The sequence below is a fragment of the Sinohyriopsis cumingii genome, unplaced genomic scaffold (genome assembly GCF_028554795.1).
Source record: "Sinohyriopsis cumingii isolate HCF-2022 unplaced genomic scaffold, ASM2855479v2 utg002465l, whole genome shotgun sequence".
NCBI classification, from domain to species: domain Eukaryota; kingdom Metazoa; phylum Mollusca; class Bivalvia; order Unionida; family Unionidae; genus Sinohyriopsis; species Sinohyriopsis cumingii.
Window position 1 is genome coordinate 298,215 of NW_028316219.1, and position 25,750 is coordinate 323,964.

Consider the following 25,750-nt stretch of genomic DNA (forward strand, 5'->3'; position numbering starts at 1 on the left):
ATATATAATATTCAGTATATTTAAAAATGAATTACAAAAATATCTGTTTTTCACTGACAATATCTTTTGTTTTTTCACTGAAAATTGCTGAATTTGCACGAGTTTTACTACTAAATACCCATCAAAATTAGCAAGTCGAATGATTTTCATGATATTTACTGGTAAATACCCTATCAATGGCTTGTTGCTATCTCTCAGCTTGATCTAATTCTTGTAATTTCTTTTTCCAAATCACATGATGAAAGCAATCTTATCTCCCATCAAGAGACATACTCAAATTGATAGTGATGTCCAATAAACGTAATTGTGTCCATTCCAGCTTTTATTCACAAGAATCTGAATACTCCTTTTCATTCTTCTGTGTTGAGTATTAACACTTTTCTAGAAGATTATTTTCCCATTCGTCTTTAACATGCATCGCTTTCTAGACGCCATTTAAAAAAATTACAATGTCAACAGTTTGATCATGCACACGCTTCGCATGAACAAATTTGTGCAATTTAAAGCAAACGGGGTGCTGCTGTAAACTTAAAAAAAACAAAACACGGACGAACCAATTATACGGATTTTTTTTGTATCGATCATTTATCCATAGTTTTTTCTTGTATCACGTAAGTCTGTATTTTAAGGGTAATTTTCGTAAGACTTACGGCAAACTCGTAATAGTTGGCAGGTCTGAAATTTTTCAGTGAATTCATTTTTACTATTTGAGTAAAACACATCATTCTTTTTGTCGTGTGAAATTACTATGAATCATTCACCTTTATCCTTGCACTGTGTAAGGTCATTTATTTTTATTTTTTGTTGCATTATTAGGTTATGATAATTTGTCCAATATTATGATCTTATACACACGTATTAATCATAATTCTTTTTTCATTCAAGTCATCCATCACTAAACATTGTATCTGTATTACCATTAAATGTTTTATTATAAATCCGAACTCCATCCCTGTTATCTTGTTACTACTTCGTCTGGTGAAAACCTCAAGATTATATCCGTCAGCGTGATTTTCAAGATGGCTGCTGTGGAGGTCATATTAGATGTTGCATCATTCACTTACATTAGAAACAACTAGAGAGTGTAATACATATTTTAGTGAAATCTCCATGTTGATATGACATTCCATTAAGGTGTAGTAACAAGATTTCAAAATGGCCACTGTGGATGGCATTCTGTATGTCCAATCCATCATAATCTGGATGTCTAGTGCTAATGACACTGTTCAAATAATGAAATAATACAAATGGTCAATATTGCTAAATATAACAACTGTGCGAGCAAAATAATTTGTCTGTATATGCATCTTCAACAAGATTACTGCAAATAGCACAATATACAACTGCCTGGTGTTTAATAACCCTCTATTAGGAAAGAACAGGGCATGATTGACTCTGGAGATTCTTGAATAATGGATCTCAATGATCAGAACCTTTGGTCAATGTAAGTGGTCTTCAACAAAAGTTACTAAGCAGAAACAAATATTTTCTTATTGGGCCAAGACCACTGACCTCTAGATCCCATTAATTTACAGTTATCTTTAGTACCCAATTACAAGCCATCCATAATGTTTGGTCGAGAACTTAGTATGACTACAATTTATTCTGTAAAAGTCATTTTTGTTTTCATGCACGATGCATTTGCCTTTTGATCCAAAGCTATCTGGACTTCTTCCATAGTTTCAGGCACATTGCCTTTGCCTTTTGATCTTTTGACCCAATGATATATGGTCCTCTTCCATACTTAAAGTGCAACTCTTTCATAAACTCTGGTTGTGTGGTCTAGAAATATAATTATTATGACAAAGCCATATTTATACTTGTAGCAGAATTAATTTTGTCATTTTCACATATCAATCAAAAATGTATGGATGCAAGCTGGCACTGGTAAATTCCATGAAATGTTACGGATCCTACGCTTTATTGCATCTGGGAGGGACATCACTAATTATTAATGAGGTTCTGTTTGGTCGTGGTGTAAATCTGGATATTATTAACTGAAACGACAATGGTTGAATTTTTGCAAAACCAATGTTCCTGAAATATTTGTCATGAGTTGAAACTTTGTAGAAATTGGTCTATTAACGAAAGCTGAACAAATTAATTCTAAACCATGGTGGTGTGTGTTGTAAACAAAAGCAGTTAGATAAATACCAGTTCTGATTGGGTAAGTTACTGGTTTGGGGGGTGTTTCCCAGACAAGGTCTAGTGTTTTAACAATGCATATTCAGCAGAACAGACAGTCTACGTTTTTGCACAAGGCGAAAAGCCATGACCTGGGGGGAGAGGGTAATGGGGTAACCTCCATGAAAATGATTCATTGGACATGCAGTTGAGAATCTGTGAGAGACCCATACGCAGGGGTGAAAGAGATGGTTCTGCTCAAGTGCATAAGATATATCTCAAAACAAAGCATAAAGCATATAAATCCAAATAGGTTCCATGACTGAACGTTATAGTCCACGGTTGAATGAAAGATTGTATGGCCAAACGAAGAGTGAACAACCAGATGGACCAACAGTGGTTCTGTGCAAGTCGAATTATCCAAAAGGCTGCTTTGATTTTGCGGGTGGCCAGCAACCAATCGTCAAGTTGTTAAGCTATGCCAGACAATTACAATTCGAAGACTCACTCAATGTCATGATGAAATTTACTAGTAAAGCAGAACCGTTAATTGTAATTTAGACCTATGTCTTAATTTATATTCTGGTACAGGTGTGACCGACAGTTGGTTGTGTTCAATTGTATTTTGTTTATCTAATTAAATTGTTATAACCTCCATACATAGGAATTGTGTCGTTCTATTATATATCTCAGCAAAGATCTCCATTTATTCTATCATTTAATTTGTTATCTTAGTATTCACTCGATCTGTTTTACAACACCATTGTACATCCTACTCCAATAACCACCACAACAATAAATAATCTATCACAAGTGGAGGGTTCATCGTCCGGGATAGGGCAATTTGTATAATGAAATAATCAGATCATTGATAGAAGAGGAAAGGAATTATCCAAACATTGATTAATTATGCAGTGTTGGTTACCAGGTGAGCAATATCGATTAAAGTGAATCGAACCATTGTCTCTGCATTTTATACGCTAAATGCATGTAATTTTCTTGCTATTTTATTTTATTGTTGTGATAATAGCATTTCCGGTGCATGTGTCATGGCTTGAGCTATTAGTCACCATGCTTTGGAATAAACGAATCGAATGCTGAATAAATTTGGTGAAATTCAGGGGAAATTAACTGTGTGTTCTCTTGTGCTAAAATTTGGAGAGATATTCAGGCCCTCGCTGCTGATTGTTTGTGTAAAGAATTAGTCTAGTTGGAGTAAACCCAGGTAGGATACGTAGGACAGCAATGTTCGAGCTTGGCAGCAGGCTATCGCAAGTTAGTAGTGAACTTCATGCTTGTTAATAAATTTATATTCATAAATGTTTATCGAACAGTGTAGCTGGTAGATGAATGTATATTTGTACATATACCTTGCTTGATTTATGCAGTATAGACAATGTACTGCATATAGTTATATCAAGTTAATGGATGTGCACAATAATTACAGAGTAGCTCTTGTACTACACCGTATTGAACTGGACAAGCAAGGAAGAAGTATCATTGAGTCCTGTGTGGACATACATTTGTTATATTTGTGGATGCATATGCCTATCCTGTATGGGAAGACATAATCAAGTCCTGTGTGGACATACAATTGTTCCCTGTGTGGATGCAGATGTAGATATATTTCGTGCCTGTGCGCAGATTGTGATTTGAGATAAACGTTTACAAATATAGGACTCCTGACACTTTTTCATATTATATACAGCTTGAATTTAGTGGTGGATTGACATCTTATTGGTTCTTTGAATGAAGTGTTAATAATGTGAATTATGAATTTGCATATGATTTGATACAGATTAAATCTTGTCAATATTATGCATTTGTGTGCAGTTGTTGATTACTCCCCTCGTATACAGGCAGAATGTCAGGCCTATTGCAAGTTGTCCTAGTCAAGTTGTGACAAAGCCTAAGAGAGCAGGTATATAAATATGGTTGAAAGAACTAAAATCTAGGTGATGTCTCACAGACAGTCCAAGATGACAAAAGACAGTTAGGGAATTCAAAATTGATTGGGAAGGACGATTTAATATACGAATTGTTAAGCAAAATGTTAAAGAGCAGGGAACGTGAACATGCGTTACCAATGGAGCGGTTGAGGATCGAAGCCACGACCACAAGGGGGAGATACCCAATATAGCATATGTAGGTGATCGGGTGACAGGCAACCCATATTACCCTGCCCATATTCAATGACAAGGACGAAATCATCAGCAACATTTTGCCTCGGTTTGAAAATTAGGTATTAGTATAGCAGACACCCATAAAACAAGGAACTATTAATAGTTCGGCCTTCTTACAGGGAACCACAAAATACACTTATGATAATATTGCACCAACAGAGGTAGACTACTATGATGCTCTAAATATGGTACAATGCATTGTCAGCTGAAACCTTCCGAAAACCATTAGGAAAAGACAGAAATGCATGGGAAATTTCATGCACGCTATCAATTTTTGATAACTGCATGATAATGATTCATAGGGCGCTAATGTATGAAGGCATACACGAGAAAGCATAGCACTTTCTAAGTATGTACCATAACGATTTAATCTTGTTCAATGCTGAGAGGGGTCAACCTTAGATGAACAAGCATGATGATGGAATGTTATACGAGAGTGCACTCGCACACAACCACTAGGTGTGACAGAGGCAGACCCGGCATCAGAAAGCATAAGAAAGGTAGAGAGGGGCACGCCAAAGATGGAATGATTAGAATTGTGGGAGGCCAAGGGCTGGTAATCAGCGAATATCATCTCAGTTGGATGTGGAGGACACAGGGTGCAGACAAGGATACCCCCAGAGGTAAAAAGCAACTATGATACATGTGCAACAAACCAGGCCATACTGTTATGGATTGTATAAATTACCGTTTGACGTTAAATGCTGTGAATCTGGATACTTTTAGGAAGTGAGAAACAATAGAGGTGATCAACTTAGCAGAGGCCATGACTAATGGCGAGAGGGTAACCATGCTTTCTGGCACCATCTGAAGCTATTTGGCCCTGGTAGAGAGTAATCATGACAAGTCTGGGGATTATACAGGCGATATGGTTCAAATCTAGTTTGTTAGGAGGATGAAGGATGAAAGATTAATATATGGTCCTTAAGATTATAGACTCACCACATGTGAAAGGGAGAATTGAAGCAGTTTGTTTGTCTTGGTTACATTAGAATGCATGTATGCAACCTAAACATATAACGTGTACACCTGTGCATAATTGCAATGCCAGTAGCAGGTACAGGAAAGTAACATTTCCATTGGTCAGAATGCCACCACGTGATCAAAATGAATTGCGTTCATTTCTGTATGAACTGTAAGGAGAACTACTTTTCCACTTCTATAAATAGAGTCACGTGTACAGCATAAGATAAACAATGCCAGTGAAGGCAGACACGAAGTAAACATTAAAGAAAAACAACGTTCTTACATTGTTTATACAAACAATTGAATAAATTTTTCTTCCATTGGTTGAAAGACTGGTATTATGATGACCTTATTTCGATCAAGCAGGACAAACCCAAGTGCTATATATAGCTACGTAACAGAAAAACCCCAAACATGTATTGCTGCGCTCAATTAAGATTTCCATTTTTTAATGATGCAAACAAAATAACATAACGAATAATTGAAAGTTCAATTATAAGAGTTGAACGTTGTTTTTTCTGAGTTTATCGTGGTATAGACTGTCAGTTGCCGACTCACACAGCTTACATAACGACCTTCGGGCGTTATTTGCTGTGTGAATGGGCAACTGAGAGTTTATACCACGATAAACGCAGAAAAAAACAATGTTAAACTTTTACATGTGGGGTCCTTTGTGAGGAGGGCTATGCAGAGCAAGTCAGGGTCTAAGCCACATACACATACAATTTCTCCCATGGACAATTTACTACCTGGCAAGCTGAGGAGATTTCAAAAGTAGGATTTTTCTCTCAACAAGGTATGGAGGTATGAAAACGATGTGTCTGTAAGGAAAATGCCAGATGATGAGAAGTTGCCATCTAAGCTAGGTATTTTACAACAGCATGTCAGGAAAGGAACAGCCATGTTTCAACAAGTTAATGTGCCTAGAGCGATGTGAGCAGAAGTTCTTATGCTGGCACATGAGGGTCTACTTGGAGGCCACATGGACGTAGTCAGGACCAGAGATAGGATTGTGAAGGAGTTCTACTGGTCAGGTGCCTGTGGGGACATTTTTATATTTTGTTTGACATGTCAGAATGGCAGCGGGTGGCACCTTAGATTTCCAATATACCAGTGCCACTAGGAACCACCCATCTGACTGATGAGACTTTGAGTCTGCGTCGAAGATCGGAAATCATTATATACAACTTAATGTTGACTATGCCACCAGGTATCCTGAGGCCAATACGTTAAAAAATAATGAGTAAGTTACGGTGACCGAGGCTTTGTTAGGAGTTTCGTTGAGAGTTGGATATCCTGAGGAGATACTAACTGATCAGAAAACACCACTTGTGAGCCATGTGATTGTCGAGGTAAGCCGGTTACTGTCTCTAGAGTACCTTTCTACCAGATTACCCTTCTGACCAGTGGTGCAATGGTCTAGTACAACAATTTAATGGGATTCTGAAACAGGCTCCAATGAAGATTTGTAAAAACTGACCGAGGTATTGGATATATATCTACATTTACGAATTCAGTCTTGGGATGCTCTCAATTTGAATTATGTATTTTCTTCAGCAATCAGATAGAATTGCCATCTAACCACAAATTGTATACAGGTAAATGAGATTTAGAAATCTATCTTACAATAATTCTATCTTTATGCCCATAATCCCCTTGCTGAATAATGACAACTGAATGAAACCAATGATGCAAACAGTATAGAGCAACCACCAGGATCACATTTGCTTGAACGCGTAACAAAGTTTATTTTCTATAGATCACATCATCAAATCTGCCATGTAGTTATAGGTTACTGCATTTCTATGGGAAAATATAAACGAGATTTTCGGATAGAAATATTGCACAAATATATCCATCCAACAAAGCGGGTTAATATTTTCCCATGAAAATGAAGTAACATTTGTATTATATTCTCATTTTCCTATTCTACCTAACGCTTAATTAAATAAACAAAATATACTACAAGAAAAAAAGTAACTGAATGTGTGCCATATTCCAAACTAAATACACAACTTATGATTCATCACTACATAACAGCGTTATTAATGCGCATATAACTTCGCCCAGATAAATTTGAACTTGGTCGCACGCTAAGCATAACTCTGAAAGAAAATGGCTTTTTAGTCTACTTAAAAGTGAAAGTTGGAGGCGTATTGTGAATGAACAACAACTTTTCTATTTGATATGGAATGAAGAGATTTTGGTATTTTTGTCCATTCTCTGAAATTTTGTGATCATCGACTGAAATTATCTGTGCCAATTCCACATGATATACGTCAGACTGAAGCAGCAAAGGAGAAGCATGTTCACATCTGCAAGTGTGTTCCTGTTCTGTCACTGAACTTTTAAAATCATAATGTGCGGAAAATATGAAATCTTCCAATTGCAATTATCAAAAAGACGCTATGGAATTTAATGGTTATTTCATTTTTAGTGTAAGTATACTTTTTGACATTCTTATTACCAGTTAACGAAGACAGTTTATGCCTTGTCACTTGCATGTTATTTATGATGCCCCTTTCTGGCATCAATAGGTAGCCTAAATCCGAAACACTGTATCAAAAAAGTTAACACGGAATGTGCCAAATCAGCTGATATGTGGCAATCCACAAAACATATTGTTTAGTTCATTCCAAAACAAATTTAATCAAATAAAAAGTAAAGCGTCTACTATTGCTTACAAAGAAGTTCTTAATACACTATTGGACACACGTGAGTTCAACATGAAGTTGCCCGCAAGTGCAATATCGTAGAATACTGAACAAGTCTGACAACGTAAAGTTAATGGAGAAATGAAATGAGCATATAATAACAAATGTTTTAAGATCAGAATGTAAATTAAAAGATACCCCAATCAGGTGCGTATAATTCGGGGACTAGTTTATAAAACACACTCCACCCTATCAAATTCACGTATAATGTTGGGACTAGTCGATAAAGCACACACACTTTTTGTCATGTTATTTATTATACAATTAATCATGTAGCCAGTCTTTTTACATGCTGTTCAGTCTTGTGATTAGCTGTCGTGTTATTAATCAAGTAGCCAGTCCATTTACAGGCTGTTCAGTTTTGCAACTAGCTGTCATATTATCAATCAAGTAGACTGCCCATTTATAGACTGTTCAGTTTTGTGTCTATCGGTCATGTTATTAATCAAGTAGCTAGTCTGTTTACAGTCTGTTCAATTCTGTAAGTGTCATGTTATTAATCAAGCAGCCAGTCCATTTACAGTCTGTTCAATTCTGTACCTAAGTATTATGTTATTAATTAAATCTAGCATAGCAAAGGGCTAATTTCTTCTGAAGAAACAATCCATTCCTTCCTTTTAAACATAAAGATTATGACACTGGTTTAATCAATTTGTAATTGAAATATGCTTTTCTTCTTTTACTGCAAAGGTTACAAATGCATATAGTAGAAACATCCACTTTTAAATGAAATGATATCAATGCATGTAGTACAACCATCCACTTTTAAAAGAAATGATATCAATGCATGCAGGACAACCATCATCTTTTAAAAGAAATGATATCAATGCATGTGGTACAACCATCCACGTTTAAAAGAAATGATATCAATGCATGCAGTACAACCATCATCTTTTAAAAGAAATGATATCAATGCATGTGGCACAACCATCCACTTTTAAAAGAAATGATATCAATGCATGTAGTACAACCATCATCTTTTAAAAGAAATGATATCAATGCATGCAGTGCAACCATCATCTTTAAAAAATGATAGCAATGCATGTGGTACAACCATCATCTTTTAAATGAAATGATATCAATGCATGTAGTACAACCATCATCTTTTAAAAGAAATGATATCAATGCATGTAGTACAACCATCCACTTTTAAAAGAAATGATATCAATGCATGCAGTACAACCGTCATCTTTTAAATGAAATGATATCAATGCATGCAGTACAACCATCATCTTTTAAAAGAAATTATATCGATCCATGTGGTAGAACAATTAACTTTTAAAAGAAATGATATCAATGCATGCAGTACAACCATCATCTTTAAAAAGAACTGATATCAATGCATGCAGTACAACCATCCACTTTTAAAAGAAATTATATCAATGCATGTGGTACAACCATCCACATTTAAAAGAAATTATATCAATGCATGCAGTACAACCATCATGTTTTAAATGAAATGATATCAATGCATGCAGTACAGCCATCATCTTCTAAATGAAATTATATCTATGCATGCAGTACAACCGTCATCTTTTAAAAGAAATGATATCAATGAATGTGGTACAACCATCCACTTTTAAAACAAATGATATCAATGCATGTAGTACAGCCATCATCTTTATAAAAAATGATAGCAATGCATGTGGTACAACAATGCTCTTTTAAATGAAATAATATCAATGCATGAAGCACAACCATCAGCTTTTAAATGAAATGATATCAATGCATGCAGTACAACCATCATCTTTCAAATGAAATTATATCATTGCATGCAGTACAACCATCATTTTTTAAAGGAAATGATATCAATGCATGTGGTACAACCATCCACTTTTAAAAGAAATGATATCAATGCATGCAGTACAACCATCCACTTTTAAAAGAAATGATATCAATGCATGCAGTACAACCAACATCTTTTAAATGAAATTTTATCATTGCATGCAGTACAACCATCATCTTTTAAAAGAAATGATATCAATGCATGCAGTACAACCATCATCTTTTAAATGAAATGTTATCAATGCATGCAGTACAACCATCATCTTTTAAATGAAATTATATCATTGCATGCAGTACAACCATCATCTTTTAAATGAACTGATATCAATACATGTAGTACAACCATCCACTTTTAAAAGAAATGATATCAATGCATGTGGTACAACCACACTCTTGTACAATAAATAGTTGCTATAATTATGTATACATTAACAGAAAGAAAAAAGATCTTTTCACTAGAATAATAAAGTCTGGAAAATAACCATCCTAAAAAGGTTTTTCCTAAACTGACCATCCATTCTGGGGATGTAGTGATACCAAGATGTTCAGTGTGGCTACTGTGGTAACCATGTTGGATGTGCAAACATAACCATTTTTATCTAGGATGCACTAGAGCATGGGATGAATTTGGTACATCATATGACTTACATATAATTACAATAGTGATGTGACCATTCAGTAGGACTAGCAATTCAATGAACTAGAGCATGGGATGAATTTGGTACATCATAAGACTTATAGTTACAATAGTGATGTGACCATTGAGTAGGACTAGCAATACAAATTGGTGCATCATAAGACTTATATATAGTTACAATAGTGATATGACCTTTGAGTAGGACTAGCAATACAATGAACTAGAGAATGTGATGAATTTGGTGACTTATAAGACTTATAATTATAATACTGATCTGACCGTTGAGTTGGAGCTCTATAGTTTCGTATTTTGCATAGGGTTAGAATTTTAAGGAAAAATAATTTCCCTGGCTTTACTCGCTGGTTATACAGGCTATTTAAAAAAAAGACCTTGCATATATTAGGTATAATTCAAAGAACCTTTAGTTCCCTTTGTTTTGGTGTATGATTCATGGTTGTAATATGGGTTATAGAGTACGCAGCCTGGCCTTACTCCAGATGTGCACCTTATAAAAAGATTACTAGCTCCACTTGGTCATTTTCACTTCCTGAACTTAAAAGGTAAATTGTATGAAAAAGAGCCGATGCTTTTTTTTACATTTTATATATTTGGTAATTCATTCATTGCACTTTCAGAACCTGATATTGTCTAGCCTGGCGGCAACATTAATTTTCCTTATTTTAATACCCGCTATGGATAGTGTACTTTAGACTAATTCAGGCTGATTTATTTTGGCAGAAGGGAGCAGTCATTTTTGTTAGCAGTGTGCTGATATCATGTACAATTTCCAAAAGTACAATATCTAAAGAAATATCATCCACATTACATTAATGTAGCATAGAGGTATGCCAACATTCTCTCCATTGTGTATGTTTTAAATGCAAGCAGGTTCAACTTACATATTCCACCCTCTCAAAAGTACATAGTAGCCCTCTTAGTTACAAAGGACTAGCTGTCACGAAATTTGTTATTTTGATTAAATATATATGCTTGGGTTTCATTTATGTGTGCAGCTATACCTCAGAGTGGTTTACATATATCATACATTATTTTGATGCAGTGATTTGGTTTACCCCAAGCCGCATGAGCCAAGTGCTTAAAATGGGAAAACCAATATACCATGATGTCACAGAATTAGGCAATGAAATAACTTGGTTTTGCCTTAGACCTATCTGACTATTTCTCGTTGTACATGCGTACAACGTTATCTAGGGTGAATACGTGTTTTTCCAGGTAAGCGACTGTATTAACATGTACCTCACCAGAGATTACTTGTGACGAAGCAACATTACTAACATGATATGCACGGGTATTCTATCCTGATTTCTGCTCACTCGCCTATGGATTTAAGTAAGATCAATTACTAAAACCGAGACTGGTCGTTTTGGATCACGTCAAGGAGTGTACACTCTCCATTGTTCTCCAGCCATAGGGTCGATTGTATCTGTCGCTGTGATTGTGTCTGTCGCTGTGAAGTGTGATTGCCAATGTGACTGAAGCTGTCTGAAGCTGTTTAAAGTTGTTTAGAGTTGTCTGGAGTTTCCAGAGTATTTAAGGCTACAAGCTTTTGATACTTATGTATGTATGTACATATGTATGTACGTATGTCTGTGCCACGGACGTAGACGTAGCAAATTAAAAATGGTGCTGTATGCTGTCTGTACTTGTGTATACGTATGACTGTACACGTGGTGGATTCATAAAGGGTGCAATCGGACGATAAGAGCCATCTCAAGGAATCGTGCGACTGTACAAGGGGTGTAGAAGCATACGTTTGGATCAATTGTTGTTCCATTGCATTTTTATACTCATAAGATTATTTTGAATCTTCGTTGTGTTCTTAAGATTATTTTGAATCTTTTGTGTTCATAACATTATTTTGAATCTTAGTTGTGTTCATAAGATTATTTTGAATCTTAGTTGTGTTCATAAGATTATTTTGAATCTTCGTTGTGTTCATAAGATTATTTTGAATCTTCGTTGTGTTCATAAGATTATTTTGAATCTTAGTTGTGTTCATAAGATTATTTTGAATCTTAATAGAGTTCATATTCGAGGTTATGTGAATCTATATTTTAGTGTAAAATACTGTTTGAAGCTTAGCTGCACTTCATATTGATTTAATATTTTGGTTTATTTTTGATGTATGAATGTTGTGTAGAGTGATTTGAGTAAATCGTATGTTGAGAGCGTGAGAGAATCATTGTATTTTTACATCATAAATTTTCATTATTAATTCATTCATAAATTGCCATCTTTCTCACTTATTCATTTTAGTCCAAAGGCCTACTCGGTTTCTATCTTGCGACACATGAGTACACAAGCCATGTATTGCAAAATAGCCTGTGTACTTGTAGCCTCACAACAGAGTTAAACATTACACTATGGAAACGTCTTGTCAGTGAGCGGTCCACTTTATGACGCGATATCTCCAGCTGTAAATGTATGTGAATTTGTTAAATATTTATTTTCCTACTAGTATTATAGGAAAACAATTTTGCATTCTCATATTTAATCTGTATTTTATGTAGTTTCGACTTGTGTGGTATAATGCAATGTTATTAGATTTATTGTCTATTTTCTAGTTTACCTGTAGGCAACTTAACATACAAATGCATTTACTTTAATGTTGCATGCATTATAGGATGAGAAAATGTTGTTTCAAGTTATATAAGATTCTCGTCAGATACAGATTAACTTATGAACCTGATAATGTTATTCTTGTACAGTGGTCACCATAGTATGACTTGTACAAAACAATTAACTCCGTTTGCATCACATACATCATTACATATTACACCTGACTGTGCCACATATATTGCACAGATTTAGATACCACATTTACAGCTGTATGGTGCGTGGAAAGGTGAAAGGCTGAAGGGGTGGTAGTTATCTCCGTGTAGGTACCGTATTGAAGGTGTCGTTTTAGCCGTGGTGCTAATTTGGATTGTGCTATACCCAGTGTACTGCTGTCAGTGGTGATATTGGCCCAGAAGAAGATAAAGGTTATCATGTGGTGAATAACCAAGGCTTCGGAACCACTGAGTCTGCAGGGAAGAAGAGGTTCTATGGATAATTAGGCAAACCAGGAGCGGCGGACCATTTTTGGTGGCTCCTTGACCATCTAACAGAGCGTTGGGGCTTGATGTATAATACCTTGTGGATTTGAATTTAATGCCGCATGGTGCCTTTCCCAATGTTTACATATGACCTGTTACTATTTGAGTGAAAAGATATCATATGTCACTTTTCAGCAAACCCATGTTATTTATCGTTATTTCTGTGAATCATTTCGTAATTGGTTAAGTATACATTGTATAATCATTGTGACGAATCACGCTGATGGAATCGTCAATCTAAGTTTCTTGTTTTTGTTTAATTTTTTCAGTTCATTTGTCTGTTTAATTATACTTTGTTCCAGTTAATAACTATTTTATTCATATCAATAATCTATCTCGGTACACATCAGTGTGCTAAATATTCAATATTTGGATCTTCTGCACATGAGTCAGATATAGGATTTTATCTACCTTCAAATCATATTGTTGTTACCAGTGTTAGTGTATTCCTTGTAATCTGACCCCAACTTGGTTCATCTTGTTACACAATATCTTGTTAGCAATAAAACTATTGAATGATGACAGTAAACTCATGAACTGAAGTTAGTTACATCACTTGGCCTTATGAGAAAGACAAACTAGAAGAAAGAACAAGAGCAGAACAAACAAACTTGAGACGAAATGTATTGCGCCAAAAAGGGAATCTTATAAATTATTGAATGGTTAATGTGAATAATGAGAAAAAGATATACTTACATCCATCAGCAGACTGTTCCTAACAAGTAAAGAAAATAATATTTTAAAAGTTATTCATTGCTGCTTATGTGCCACTGTGTGTAAAATTGCACCATGAGTAAAATTGCCACCCTCACTTATGTAGGAGCAAGAATTATCAAGCCCTAATGATACGGGATAAATATAGTGACGTGGTGTAAGGAGTCTGACAGTTTTTTCTAATACTGATGATTCAGGCTAAATGTGGAGATTATGGTGGAAGGAATCTGACGTAGTTTTCACAAAGATTGCTGATATGGGATAAACGTAACATATTTAGCAACAGATGTTACAATAAGTTAGGAGTCCATTGGCGTGGTAAAACATGCAATGGTGATCCTTCCTGAATTATATCAAACACCGCCATGAAGTAAAGTGCATGGATCCATTGATGATTTTATATGACATGCATTCTAACCTATCATATACATGGATCCATTGATGAGTTTGTATGGCATGTATTCTAACCTATCATATACATGGATCCATTGATGAGTTTGTATGGCATGTATTCTAACCTATCATATACATGGATCCATTGATGAGTTTGTATGGCATGTATTCTAACCTATCATATACATGGATACATTGATGAGTTTGTATGGCATGTATTCTAACCTATCATATACATGGATCCATTGATGAGTTTATATGGCATGTATTCTTACCTATCATATACATGGATCCATTGATGAGTTTATATGGCATGTATTCTTACCTATCATATGCATGGATCCATTGAGTTTATATGGCATGTATTCTAACCTATCATATACATGGATCCATTGATGAGTTTATGTGGCATGTATTCTTACCTATCATATACATGGATCCATTGATGAGTTTATGTGGCATGTATTCTTACCTATCATATACATGGATCCATTGATGAGTTTATGTGGCATGTATTCTAACTTATCATATACATGGATACATTGATGAATTTATATGGCATGTATTCTAACCTATCATATACATGGATCCATAGATGAGCTTATATGGCATGTATTCTAACCTATCATATACATGGATCCATTGATGAGTGTATGTGGCATGTATTCTTACCTATCATATACATGGATCCATTGATGAGTTTATGTGGCATGTATTCTAACCTATCATACACATGGATCCATTGATGAGTTTATATGGCATGTATTCTAACCTATCATATACATGGATCCATTGATGAGTTTATCTGGCATGCATTCTTACCTATCATATACATGGATTCCTTGATGAGTTTATATGGCATGTATTCTAACCTATCATATACAGATCCGTTGATGAGTTTATAGGTCATGTATTCTAACCTATCATATACATTAAGAAGTAACAAGAGTCCCTTGAAGGATCTGATGCTCTACTGGGCGAACATAAATTCCAGGAATTCAAGGTCTGTGTAAGACTATCTCTTAATTTTAACTGCTGAGTGTTGAAACCATCTTTGTTATACTTTAATTAGTTACTGTGGTACACATACTGCATATAAGCATTACACTGTTCATTAGAACAAAATAAACATCATAAGAACACTTCTGGTGAAAACCATGTCATTATGATCATCAATTCTGCGAAACTGACAACAAGACATTAATGAAAGTCATCATGGCAGCCATACTGGATGTATGACTGGTGCCAGTTTAATTTAGAACCAACTAGGTATCATCAAAAATCTCCTGGCAAAATCCCCTTGTTGAAATAATCATCCATGCTGGAAAGGATTAAAAACCAGTATTTTCAAGATGTGACTCTCCTTTCAGAAGAAATAACAAGATTTACAAGATGCCAACTGCAGTGGCCAGAGTGAACATCATATTATCACCATTTTCATTACTGACCAACTAGACATCATACCAGTATGACTTCCTGCTCAAACAGAGGTGTGATAAGATTTTAAAGATGAGTGCCATGGCAACCATATTTGATGTCAGACTGGCATCACGTTTATTTAGGACTGGCTAACACTACAACATCTTTAGTAAAACCTCTACGCCGATATGACCAAGCATGCAGAATGAATAACAATAATATGATTTTTATAATGACCACTGTGGCAGCCATATTGGACATCAGATTGGTATGATTTTCATGAAGGACCAATCAAATATCATAAGATGTCTTATAGTTAAAACCCCATCTTGATGTGACAATCCATTCAGGAGGAGTAGATAAAACAATTAGATTATGAAGATGGCTGCCATGACATAAATATTCTACATGAAACTGGCACTATTGTGTTCAGGACCAACTAAATGTCACACAAAATCTTTGAGTCAAATGCCCATTTTTTAGTATGACCATCAATTAATGAGGAGAGGAAATAATGAAAGTTTAAAGCTGGTCACCATATTCTACATAAGATCAGCCCCATCTACATTTAGAACCAATTAAAAAATTATAAAAAAATGTATTTTAGCGACATTTCCTTGTTAACAAGACCATAGACTCAGGAAAGTAGCAACAACAGGATTTTGATGGCCACATTGGATGTCTAAGCATAACCATCTTCATTAAAGTCCATCTTGACCTTCGGATGACCATGTGTGCACAGTTTCATGGCAGACCTCCAAATAATTTAAGAGAAGTTGAGATAACAAGCTTATGCTAATAAATTGACAAACAACGGAATACATATGATGGGTGTATGAAGGACAACAGATCATCCAATAAGCTCATATTGTCTATGACCAGTTGAGCTAAATATCAATATATAACACACCAACATTGTAGTAAAACGTCCATGATATCACATTTCTGCATATCTGACCGGAAATATTTCCAGTAATTATTGATGTAACATTCATACATGTATCTCTACGTGTTGTTTTAAATCTATAAATTATCAGTCAGTGCACTTATAGTGAATATCAACTTTAGCGTTACAGTAAGAAATGTGTTGTCTACAAGCATTAAAAACAATTCAGATTTAATAACGGATTTCCTACAACATTATTATAATATCAAATATTTCCTCTAATCAATCATCAGGGTACAAAATCAGATTCTATTTAAAAGACATGTTCTGTCTGAAATCAGCAAGCTAAAATCCAAAGAACTCATCTGCTCTTACTCACCTCTTCCTGAAACCAGAACTTTAGTACATCATGGGAAATAATCACATGGCTCGTGTCATGGAAATGGCAGGGAACATCTACATTCCCCTGCAGAGTGGCAACAGGGATCTGATAGTCTACACTGTATCTGTCAGACTGAGGACACTGTATAGACAACTCAAATTGCAGTCTCTGTCCTAGGCATCCAATGATACTGCGCAGAGTCGTGGTTAGGAATTCCCGAACCTCGATACATAGTTTGTAAGATAGGGTGTTCTCACTAGTCCCTATCATTGTCACTCGTGCAAATATGCCATGTTCCCTGAATAACAAGGTCAGTCTATGATGAAGGTCAAGGTTGAAGAGACAACAGCCACAGAAGATTAGATTTTCCATCTTCTGCCTGGCAATGGGCCACTGAGCTACACATGAAGCAAGAAGCCTGTGGAAGACAGGCGTGGGTAAAAACTTCCCCATAAATACAAAACAAATGACTGATGTATTTCTCTGCTGAGAATTTGGTCCAAGGGAGATGAGATCTTTTGGTGTTGTCTGGCGCAGCATGCATGGAGCAAGGAAGTAATCCTCCACCTAAAAGACAAAACATCTGAACTTGTCTGAACTTAAACTTAATTACACTCTTACTTACATACAGAGTTCTCAACAAAAATTACCTTAAAAGTAATTATAAGTTGTGTATATTTGTATGCACGAGTTAAACTAAACCTTGCAATACAGAACTTTGGAGGCTTATATTATTTGCATACACACATTAAAACAGCCTTAAAATAGAGGATTTTACTGGTTTTGCATTATTTGTATGCATGAAGGTGTGTCTTATATGTATGCATAAAGGTGTGTTATTTGTATGCTTGAAGGTGCATCTAATATGTATGCATGAAGGTGTGTTATTTATTTGCATGAAGGTGTTATTTATATGATGTTGTTATTATGGGGTTTAACTCCATTTTTCAGCACAAGATAGGCTATACATGGCAGCCAGTATTAATGGTGGAGGAAGACCCTGGAAAACCCCAGAAAGAACCACCGACCCACAAGTGTTATTTGTATGCATGAAGGTATGTATTATTTGGAAGGCTGAAGATGTATTATTTGTATGACTTAAAGTGAATATTAGTTGGATGTATGAAGATGTGTTATTTGTATGCATGAAGGTTTCTATTATTTGTATGAATTATGGTATGTGTTACTTGTATGAATGATGATGTGCTGTTTGTATGCATGAAGGTGTGTATTATTTGTAAGGAGTAAATGTGTGTGATTTGTATGCATGAAAGTGAATATTATTTGGATGTATGAAGATGTGTTATTTGTATGCATGAAGGTTTCTATTATTTGTATGCATGATGGTATGTGTTACTTGTATGCATGAAAGTTTGTGTTATTTGTATGCATGAAAGTTTGTAAGAATGAAGGTTTGTGTTATTTGTATGGATGAAGGTGTTTGTTATGTTTATGCATGAAGGTGTGTATTATTTGTATGCACAAAGGCGTATTTTATTTGTATGCATGAAGGTGTGTGTTATATGCATGCATGAAGATGTGTATTATTCGTAAGTATGAAGGTGTGTATTATATTGAATGCACAAAGGGATGTATTATTTGTATGCATGAAAGTGTGCATACTATGTATGCATGAAGGTGTGTTATTTGTATGCATGAAGGTGTGTTATTTGTATGCATGAAGGTGTTTATTGTATGTAGGAAGGTGTGTTATTTGTATGCATGAAGTTGTACATTGTGTTTGTGTATGCATGAAGATGTGTATTATTTGTATGGTTGAAAGTGTGTTATTTTTATGCATGGAGGTGCATTATGTGTATGTAAGTAGGTATGTATCAGTTATGTACATGATGGTGTGTATTATGTGTATGCAAGTAGGTGTGTATCAGTTATGTACATGATAGTGTGTATTATGTGTATGCAAGTAGGTGTGTATCAGTTATGTACATGATGGTGTGTATTATGTTTCTCAGTTATGTGCATGATGGTGTGTATTATGTGTATGCAAGTAGGTATGTATCAGTTATGTACATGATGGTGTGTATTCTGTGTATGCAAGTAGGTGTGTATCAGTTATGTACATGATGGTGTGTATTATGTGTATGCAAGTAGGTGTGTATCAGTTATGTACATGATGGTGTGTATTATGTTTCTCAGTTATGTACATGATGGTGTGTATTATGTTTATGCAAGTAGATATGTATCAATTATGTACATGATGGTGCATATTATGTGTATGCAAGTAGGTATGTATCAGTTATGTACATGATGATGTGTATTATGTGTATGCAAGTTGGTGTGTATCAGTTATGTACATGATGGTGTGTATTATGTGTATGCAAGTAGGTGTGTATCAGTTATGTACATGATGGTGTGTATTATGTGTATCAGTTATGTAGATGATGGTGTGTATTATGTGTATAAGTCCTGTATATGATGGTATGTATTATGTGTATGCAAGTAGGTGTGTATCAGTTATGTACATTATGGTGTGTATTATGTGTATGCAAGTAGGTGTGTATCAGTTATGTTCATGATTGTGTGTATTATATGTATGCAAGTAGGTGTGTATCAGTTATGTAGATTATGGTGTGTATTATGTGTATGCAAGTAGGTGTGTATCAGTTATGTACATGATGGTGTGTATTATGTGCATGCAAGTAGGTGTGTATCAGTTATCTTCATGATGGTGTGTATTATGTGCATGCAAGTAGGTGTGTACCAGTTATGTACATGATGGTGTGTATTAGGTGTATCAGTTATATAGATGATGATGTATATTATGTGTATGCAAGTAGGTGTGTATAAGTTATGTAGATGATTGTGTGTATTATGTGTATGCAAGTAGGTGTGTATCAGTTATGTACATGATGGTGTGTATTATGTGTATCAGTTATGTACATGATGGTGTGTATTATGCGTATGCAAGTAGGTGTGCATGAAGTTATGTGCATGATGGCATGTATTATGTGTAACAGTTATGTACATAATGGTGTTTATTATGTGTATGCAAGTAGGTGTGTATCAGTTATGCACATGATGGTGTGTGTTATGTGCATCAGTTATGTACATGATGGTGTGTATTATGTGCATGCAAGTAGGTGTGTACCAGTTATGTACATGATGGTGTGTATTATGTGTATCAGCTATGTACATGATGGTGTGTATTATGTGTATGCAAGTAGGTGTGTACGAAGTTATGTACATGATGGTGTGTATTATGTGCATGCAAGTAGGTGTGTGTCAGTTATGTATATGATGGTGTGTATTATGTGTATGCAAGTAGGTGTGTATCAGTTATGTAAATGATGGTGTGTATTATGTGCACCGAGGTAGGTGTGTACCAGTTATGTACTTGATGGCGTGTCTCAGTTATGTACATGATGGTGTGTATTATGTGTATGAATGTAGGTGTGTATCAGTTATGTACATGATGGTGTGTATTATGTGCATGCAAGTAGGTGAGTACCAGTTATGTACATGATGGTGTGTATTAGGTGTATCAGGTATGTACATGATGGTGTATATTATGTGTATGCAAGTAGGTGTGTATCAGTTATGTACATGATGGTGTGTATTATGTGTATCAGTTATGTAGATGATGGTGTGTATTATGTGTATTAGTTATGTATATGATGGTGTGTATTATGTGTATGCAAGTAGGTGTGTATCAGTTATGTACATTATGGTGTGTATTATGTGTACGCAAGTAGGTGTGTATCAGTTATGTACATGATGGTGTGTATTATGTGTATGCAAGTAGGTGTGTATCAGTTATGTTCATGATGGTGTGTATTATGTGCATGCAAGTAGGTGTGTACCAGTTATGTACATGATGGTGTGTATTAGGTGTATCAGTTATGTAGATGATGGTGTATATTATGTGTATGCAAGTAGGTGTGTATCAGTTATGTAGATGATGGTGTGTATTATGTGTATGCAAGTAGGTGTGTATCAGTTATGTACATGATGGTGTGTATTATGTGTATCAGTTATGTACATGATGGTGTGTATTATGCATATGCAAGTAGGTGTGTATGAAGTTATGTGCATGATGGCGTGTATTATGTGTAACAGTTATGTACATAATGGTGTTTATTATGTGTATGCAAGTAGGTGTGTATCAGTTATGCACATGATGGTGTGTGTTATGTGTATCGGTTATGTACATGATGGTGTGTATTATGTGTATGCAAGTAGGTGTGTATCAGTTATGTACATGATGGTGTGTATTATGTGCATGCAAGTAGGTGTGTACGAGTTATGTACATGATGGTGTGTATTATGTGTATCAGCTATGTACATGATGGTGTGTATTATGTGTATGCAAGTAGGTGTGTACGAAGTTATGTACATGATGGTGTGTATTATGTGCATGCAAGTAGGTGTGTGTCAGTTATGTACATGATGGTGTGTATTATGTGTATGCAAGTAGGTGTGTATCAGTTATGTACATGATGGTGTGTCTCAGCTATGTACATGATGGTGTGTATTATGTGCATGAATGTAGGTGTGTATCAGTTATGTACATGATGGTGTGTATTATGTGCATGCAAGTAGGTGAGTACCAGGTATGTACATGATGGTGTGTATTATGTGCATCAGTTATATACATGATGGTGTGTATTATGTGCATCACTTATATACATGATGGTGTGTATTATGTGCATCGAGGTAGGTGTGTACCAGTTATGTACATGATGGTGTGTCTCAGTTATGTACATGATGGTGTGTATTATGTGTATGAATGTAGGTGTGTATCCGTTATGTACATGATGGTGTGTATTATGTGCATGCAAGTAGGTGAGTACCAGTTATGTACATGATGGTGTGTATTATGTGCATGCAAGTAGGTGTGTACCAGTTATGTACATGATGGTGTGTATTATGTGTATCAGCTATGTACATGATGGTGTGTATTATGTGTATGCAAGTAGGTGTGTACGAAGTTATGTACATGATGGTGTGTATTATGTGCATGCAAGTAGGTGTGTGTCAGTTATGTACATGATGGTGTGTATTATGTGCAAGCAAGTAGGTGTGTACCAGTTATGTACATGATGGTGTGTCTCAGTTATGTACATGATGGTGTGTATTATGTGTATGAATGTAGGTGTGTATCAGTTATGTACATGATGGTGTGTATTATGTGCATGCAAGTAGGTGAGTACCAGTTATGTGCATGATGGTGTGTATTACGTGCATCAGTTATATACATGATGGTGTGTATTATGTGTATGCAAGTAGGTGTGTATCAGTTATGTACATGATGGTGTGTATTATGTGTATACAAGCAGGTGTGTATCAGTTATGTACATGATGGTGTGTATTATGTGTATGCAAGTAGGTGTGTATCAGTTATATACATGATGCTGTGTATTATGTGTATGCAAGTAGGTGTGTATCAGTTATTTACATGATGGTGTGTATTATGTGCATGCAAGTAGGTGTGTATCAGTTATGTACATGATGGTGTGTATTATGTGTATCAGTTATACACATGATGGTGTGTATTATGTGTATGCAAGTAGGTGTGTATCAGTTATGTACATGATGGTGTGTATTATGTGTATGCAATTAGGTGTGTATCAGTTATGTACATGATGGTGTGTATTATGTGTATGCAAGTAGGTGTGTATCAGTTATGTACATGATGGTGTGTATTATGTGCATGTAAGTAGGTGTGTACCAGTTATATACATGATGGTGTGTAATATGTGTATCAGTTATGTACATGATGGTGTGTATTATGTGTATGCAATTAGGTGTGTATCAGTTATGTACATGATGGTGTGTATTATGTGTATGCAAGTAGGTGTGTATCAGTTATGTACATGATGGTGTGTATTATGTGCATGCAAGTAGGTGTGTACGAGTTATGTACATGATGGTGTGTATTATGTGTATCAGCTATGTACATGATGGTGTGTATTATGTGTATGCAAGTAGGTGTGTACGAAGTTATGTACATGATGGTGTGTATTATGTGCATGCAAGTAGGTGTGTGTCAGTTATGTACATGATGGTGTGTATTATGTGTATGCAAGTAGGTGTGTATCAGTTATGTACATGATGGTGTGTCTCAGCTATGTACATGATGGTGTGTATTATGTGCATGAATGTAGGTGTGTATCAGTTATGTACATGATGGTGTGTATTATGTGCATGCAAGTAGGTGAGTACCAGGTATGTACATGATGGTGTGTATTATGTGCATCAGTTATATACATGATGGTGTGTATTATGTGCATCACTTATATACATGATGGTGTGTATTATGTGCATCGAGGTAGGTGTGTACCAGTTATGTACATGATGGTGTGTCTCAGTTATGTACATGATGGTGTGTATTATGTGTATGAATGTAGGTGTGTATCCGTTATGTACATGATGGTGTGTATTATGTGCATGCAAGTAGGTGAGTACCAGTTATGTACATGATGGTGTGTATTATGTGCATGCAAGTAGGTGTGTACCAGTTATGTACATGATGGTGTGTATTATGTGTATCAGCTATGTACATGATGGTGTGTATTATGTGTATGCAAGTAGGTGTGTACGAAGTTATGTACATGATGGTGTGTATTATGTGCATGCAAGTAGGTGTGTGTCAGTTATGTACATGATGGTGTGTATTATGTGCAAGCAAGTAGGTGTGTACCAGTTATGTACATGATGGTGTGTCTCAGTTATGTACATGATGGTGTGTATTATGTGTATGAATGTAGGTGTGTATCAGTTATGTACATGATGGTGTGTATTATGTGCATGCAAGTAGGTGAGTACCAGTTATGTGCATGATGGTGTGTATTACGTGCATCAGTTATATACATGATGGTGTGTATTATGTGTATGCAAGTAGGTGTGTATCAGTTATGTACATGATGGTGTGTATTATGTGTATACAAGTAGGTGTGTATCAGTTATGTACATGATGGTGTGTATTATGTCTATGCAAGTAGGTGTGTATCAGTTATATACATGATGCTGTGTATTATGTGTATGCAAGTAGGTGTGTATCAGTTATTTACATGATGGTGTGTATTATGTGCATGCAAGTAGGTGTGTATCAGTTATGTACATGATGGTGTGTATTATGTGTATCAGTTATACACATGATGGTGTGTATTATGTGTATGCAAGTAGGTGTGTATCAGTTATGTACATGATGGTGTGTATTATGTGTATGCAATTAGGTGTGTATCAGTTATGTACATGATGGTGTGTATTATGTGTATGCAAGTAGGTGTGTATCAGTTATGTACATGATGGTGTGTATTATGTGCATGTAAGTAGGTGTGTACCAGTTATATACATGATGGTGTGTAATATGTGTATCAGTTATATACATGATGGTGTGTATTATGTGTATGCAAGTAGGTGTGTACCATAATGTACATGATAGTGTGTATTATGTTTCTCAGTTATGTACATGATGGTGTGTATTATGTGTATGCAAGTAGGTGTTTATCAGTTATGTACATGATGATGTGTATTATGTGTATGCAAGTAGGTGTGTATCAGTTATATACATGATGCTGTGTATTATGTGTATGCAAGTAGGTGTGTATCAGTTATTTACATGATGGTGTGTATTATGTGCATGCAAGTAGGTGTGTATCAGTTATGTACATGATGGTGTGTATTATGTGTATCAGTTATACACATGATGGTGTGTATTATGTGTATGCAAGTAGGTGTGTATCAGTTATGTACATGATGGTGTGTATTATGTGTATGCAATTAGGTGTGTATCAGTTATGTACATGATGGTGTGTATTATGTGTATGCAAGTAGGTGTGTATCAGTTATGTACATGATGGTGTGTATTATGTGCATGTAAGTAGGTGTGTACCAGTTATATACATGATGGTGTGTAATATGTGTATCAGTTATGTACATGATGGTGTGTATTATGTGTATGCAATTAGGTGTGTATCAGTTATGTACATGATGGTGTGTATTATGTGTATGCAAGTAGGTGTGTATCAGTTATGTACATGATGGTGTGTATTATGTGCATGCAAGTAGGTGTGTACGAGTTATGTACATGATGGTGTGTATTATGTGTATCAGCTATGTACATGATGGTGTGTATTATGTGTATGCAAGTAGGTGTGTACGAAGTTATGTACATGATGGTGTGTATTATGTGCATGCAAGTAGGTGTGTGTCAGTTATGTACATGATGGTGTGTATTATGTGTATGCAAGTAGGTGTGTATCAGTTATGTACATGATGGTGTGTCTCAGCTATGTACATGATGGTGTGTATTATGTGCATGAATGTAGGTGTGTATCAGTTATGTACATGATGGTGTGTATTATGTGCATGCAAGTAGGTGAGTACCAGGTATGTACATGATGGTGTGTATTATGTGCATCAGTTATATACATGATGGTGTGTATTATGTGCATCACTTATATAC

The 25,750-nt window shown here is 35.5% G+C and overlaps 1 protein-coding gene across 4 annotated transcripts in view; it reads right to left on the bottom strand.

Moving 5' to 3' along the window:
* Positions 1 to 25,750, bottom strand: part of LOC149770708 (uncharacterized) — a 140,042-nt gene that overhangs the window by 75,490 nt on the left and 38,802 nt on the right. For all 4 annotated transcript variants that reach the window (XM_089949208.1, XM_089949205.1, XM_089949206.1 and 1 more), the window contains exons 11-12: positions 17,320 to 17,889; positions 14,225 to 14,243 (exon numbers count right to left, since the gene is read on the bottom strand). In XM_089949208.1, coding sequence (XP_089805334.1) covers positions 14,225 to 14,243; positions 17,320 to 17,889 — 589 coding nt within the window. The remainder of the gene's footprint in view (positions 1 to 14,224; positions 14,244 to 17,319; positions 17,890 to 25,750) is intronic.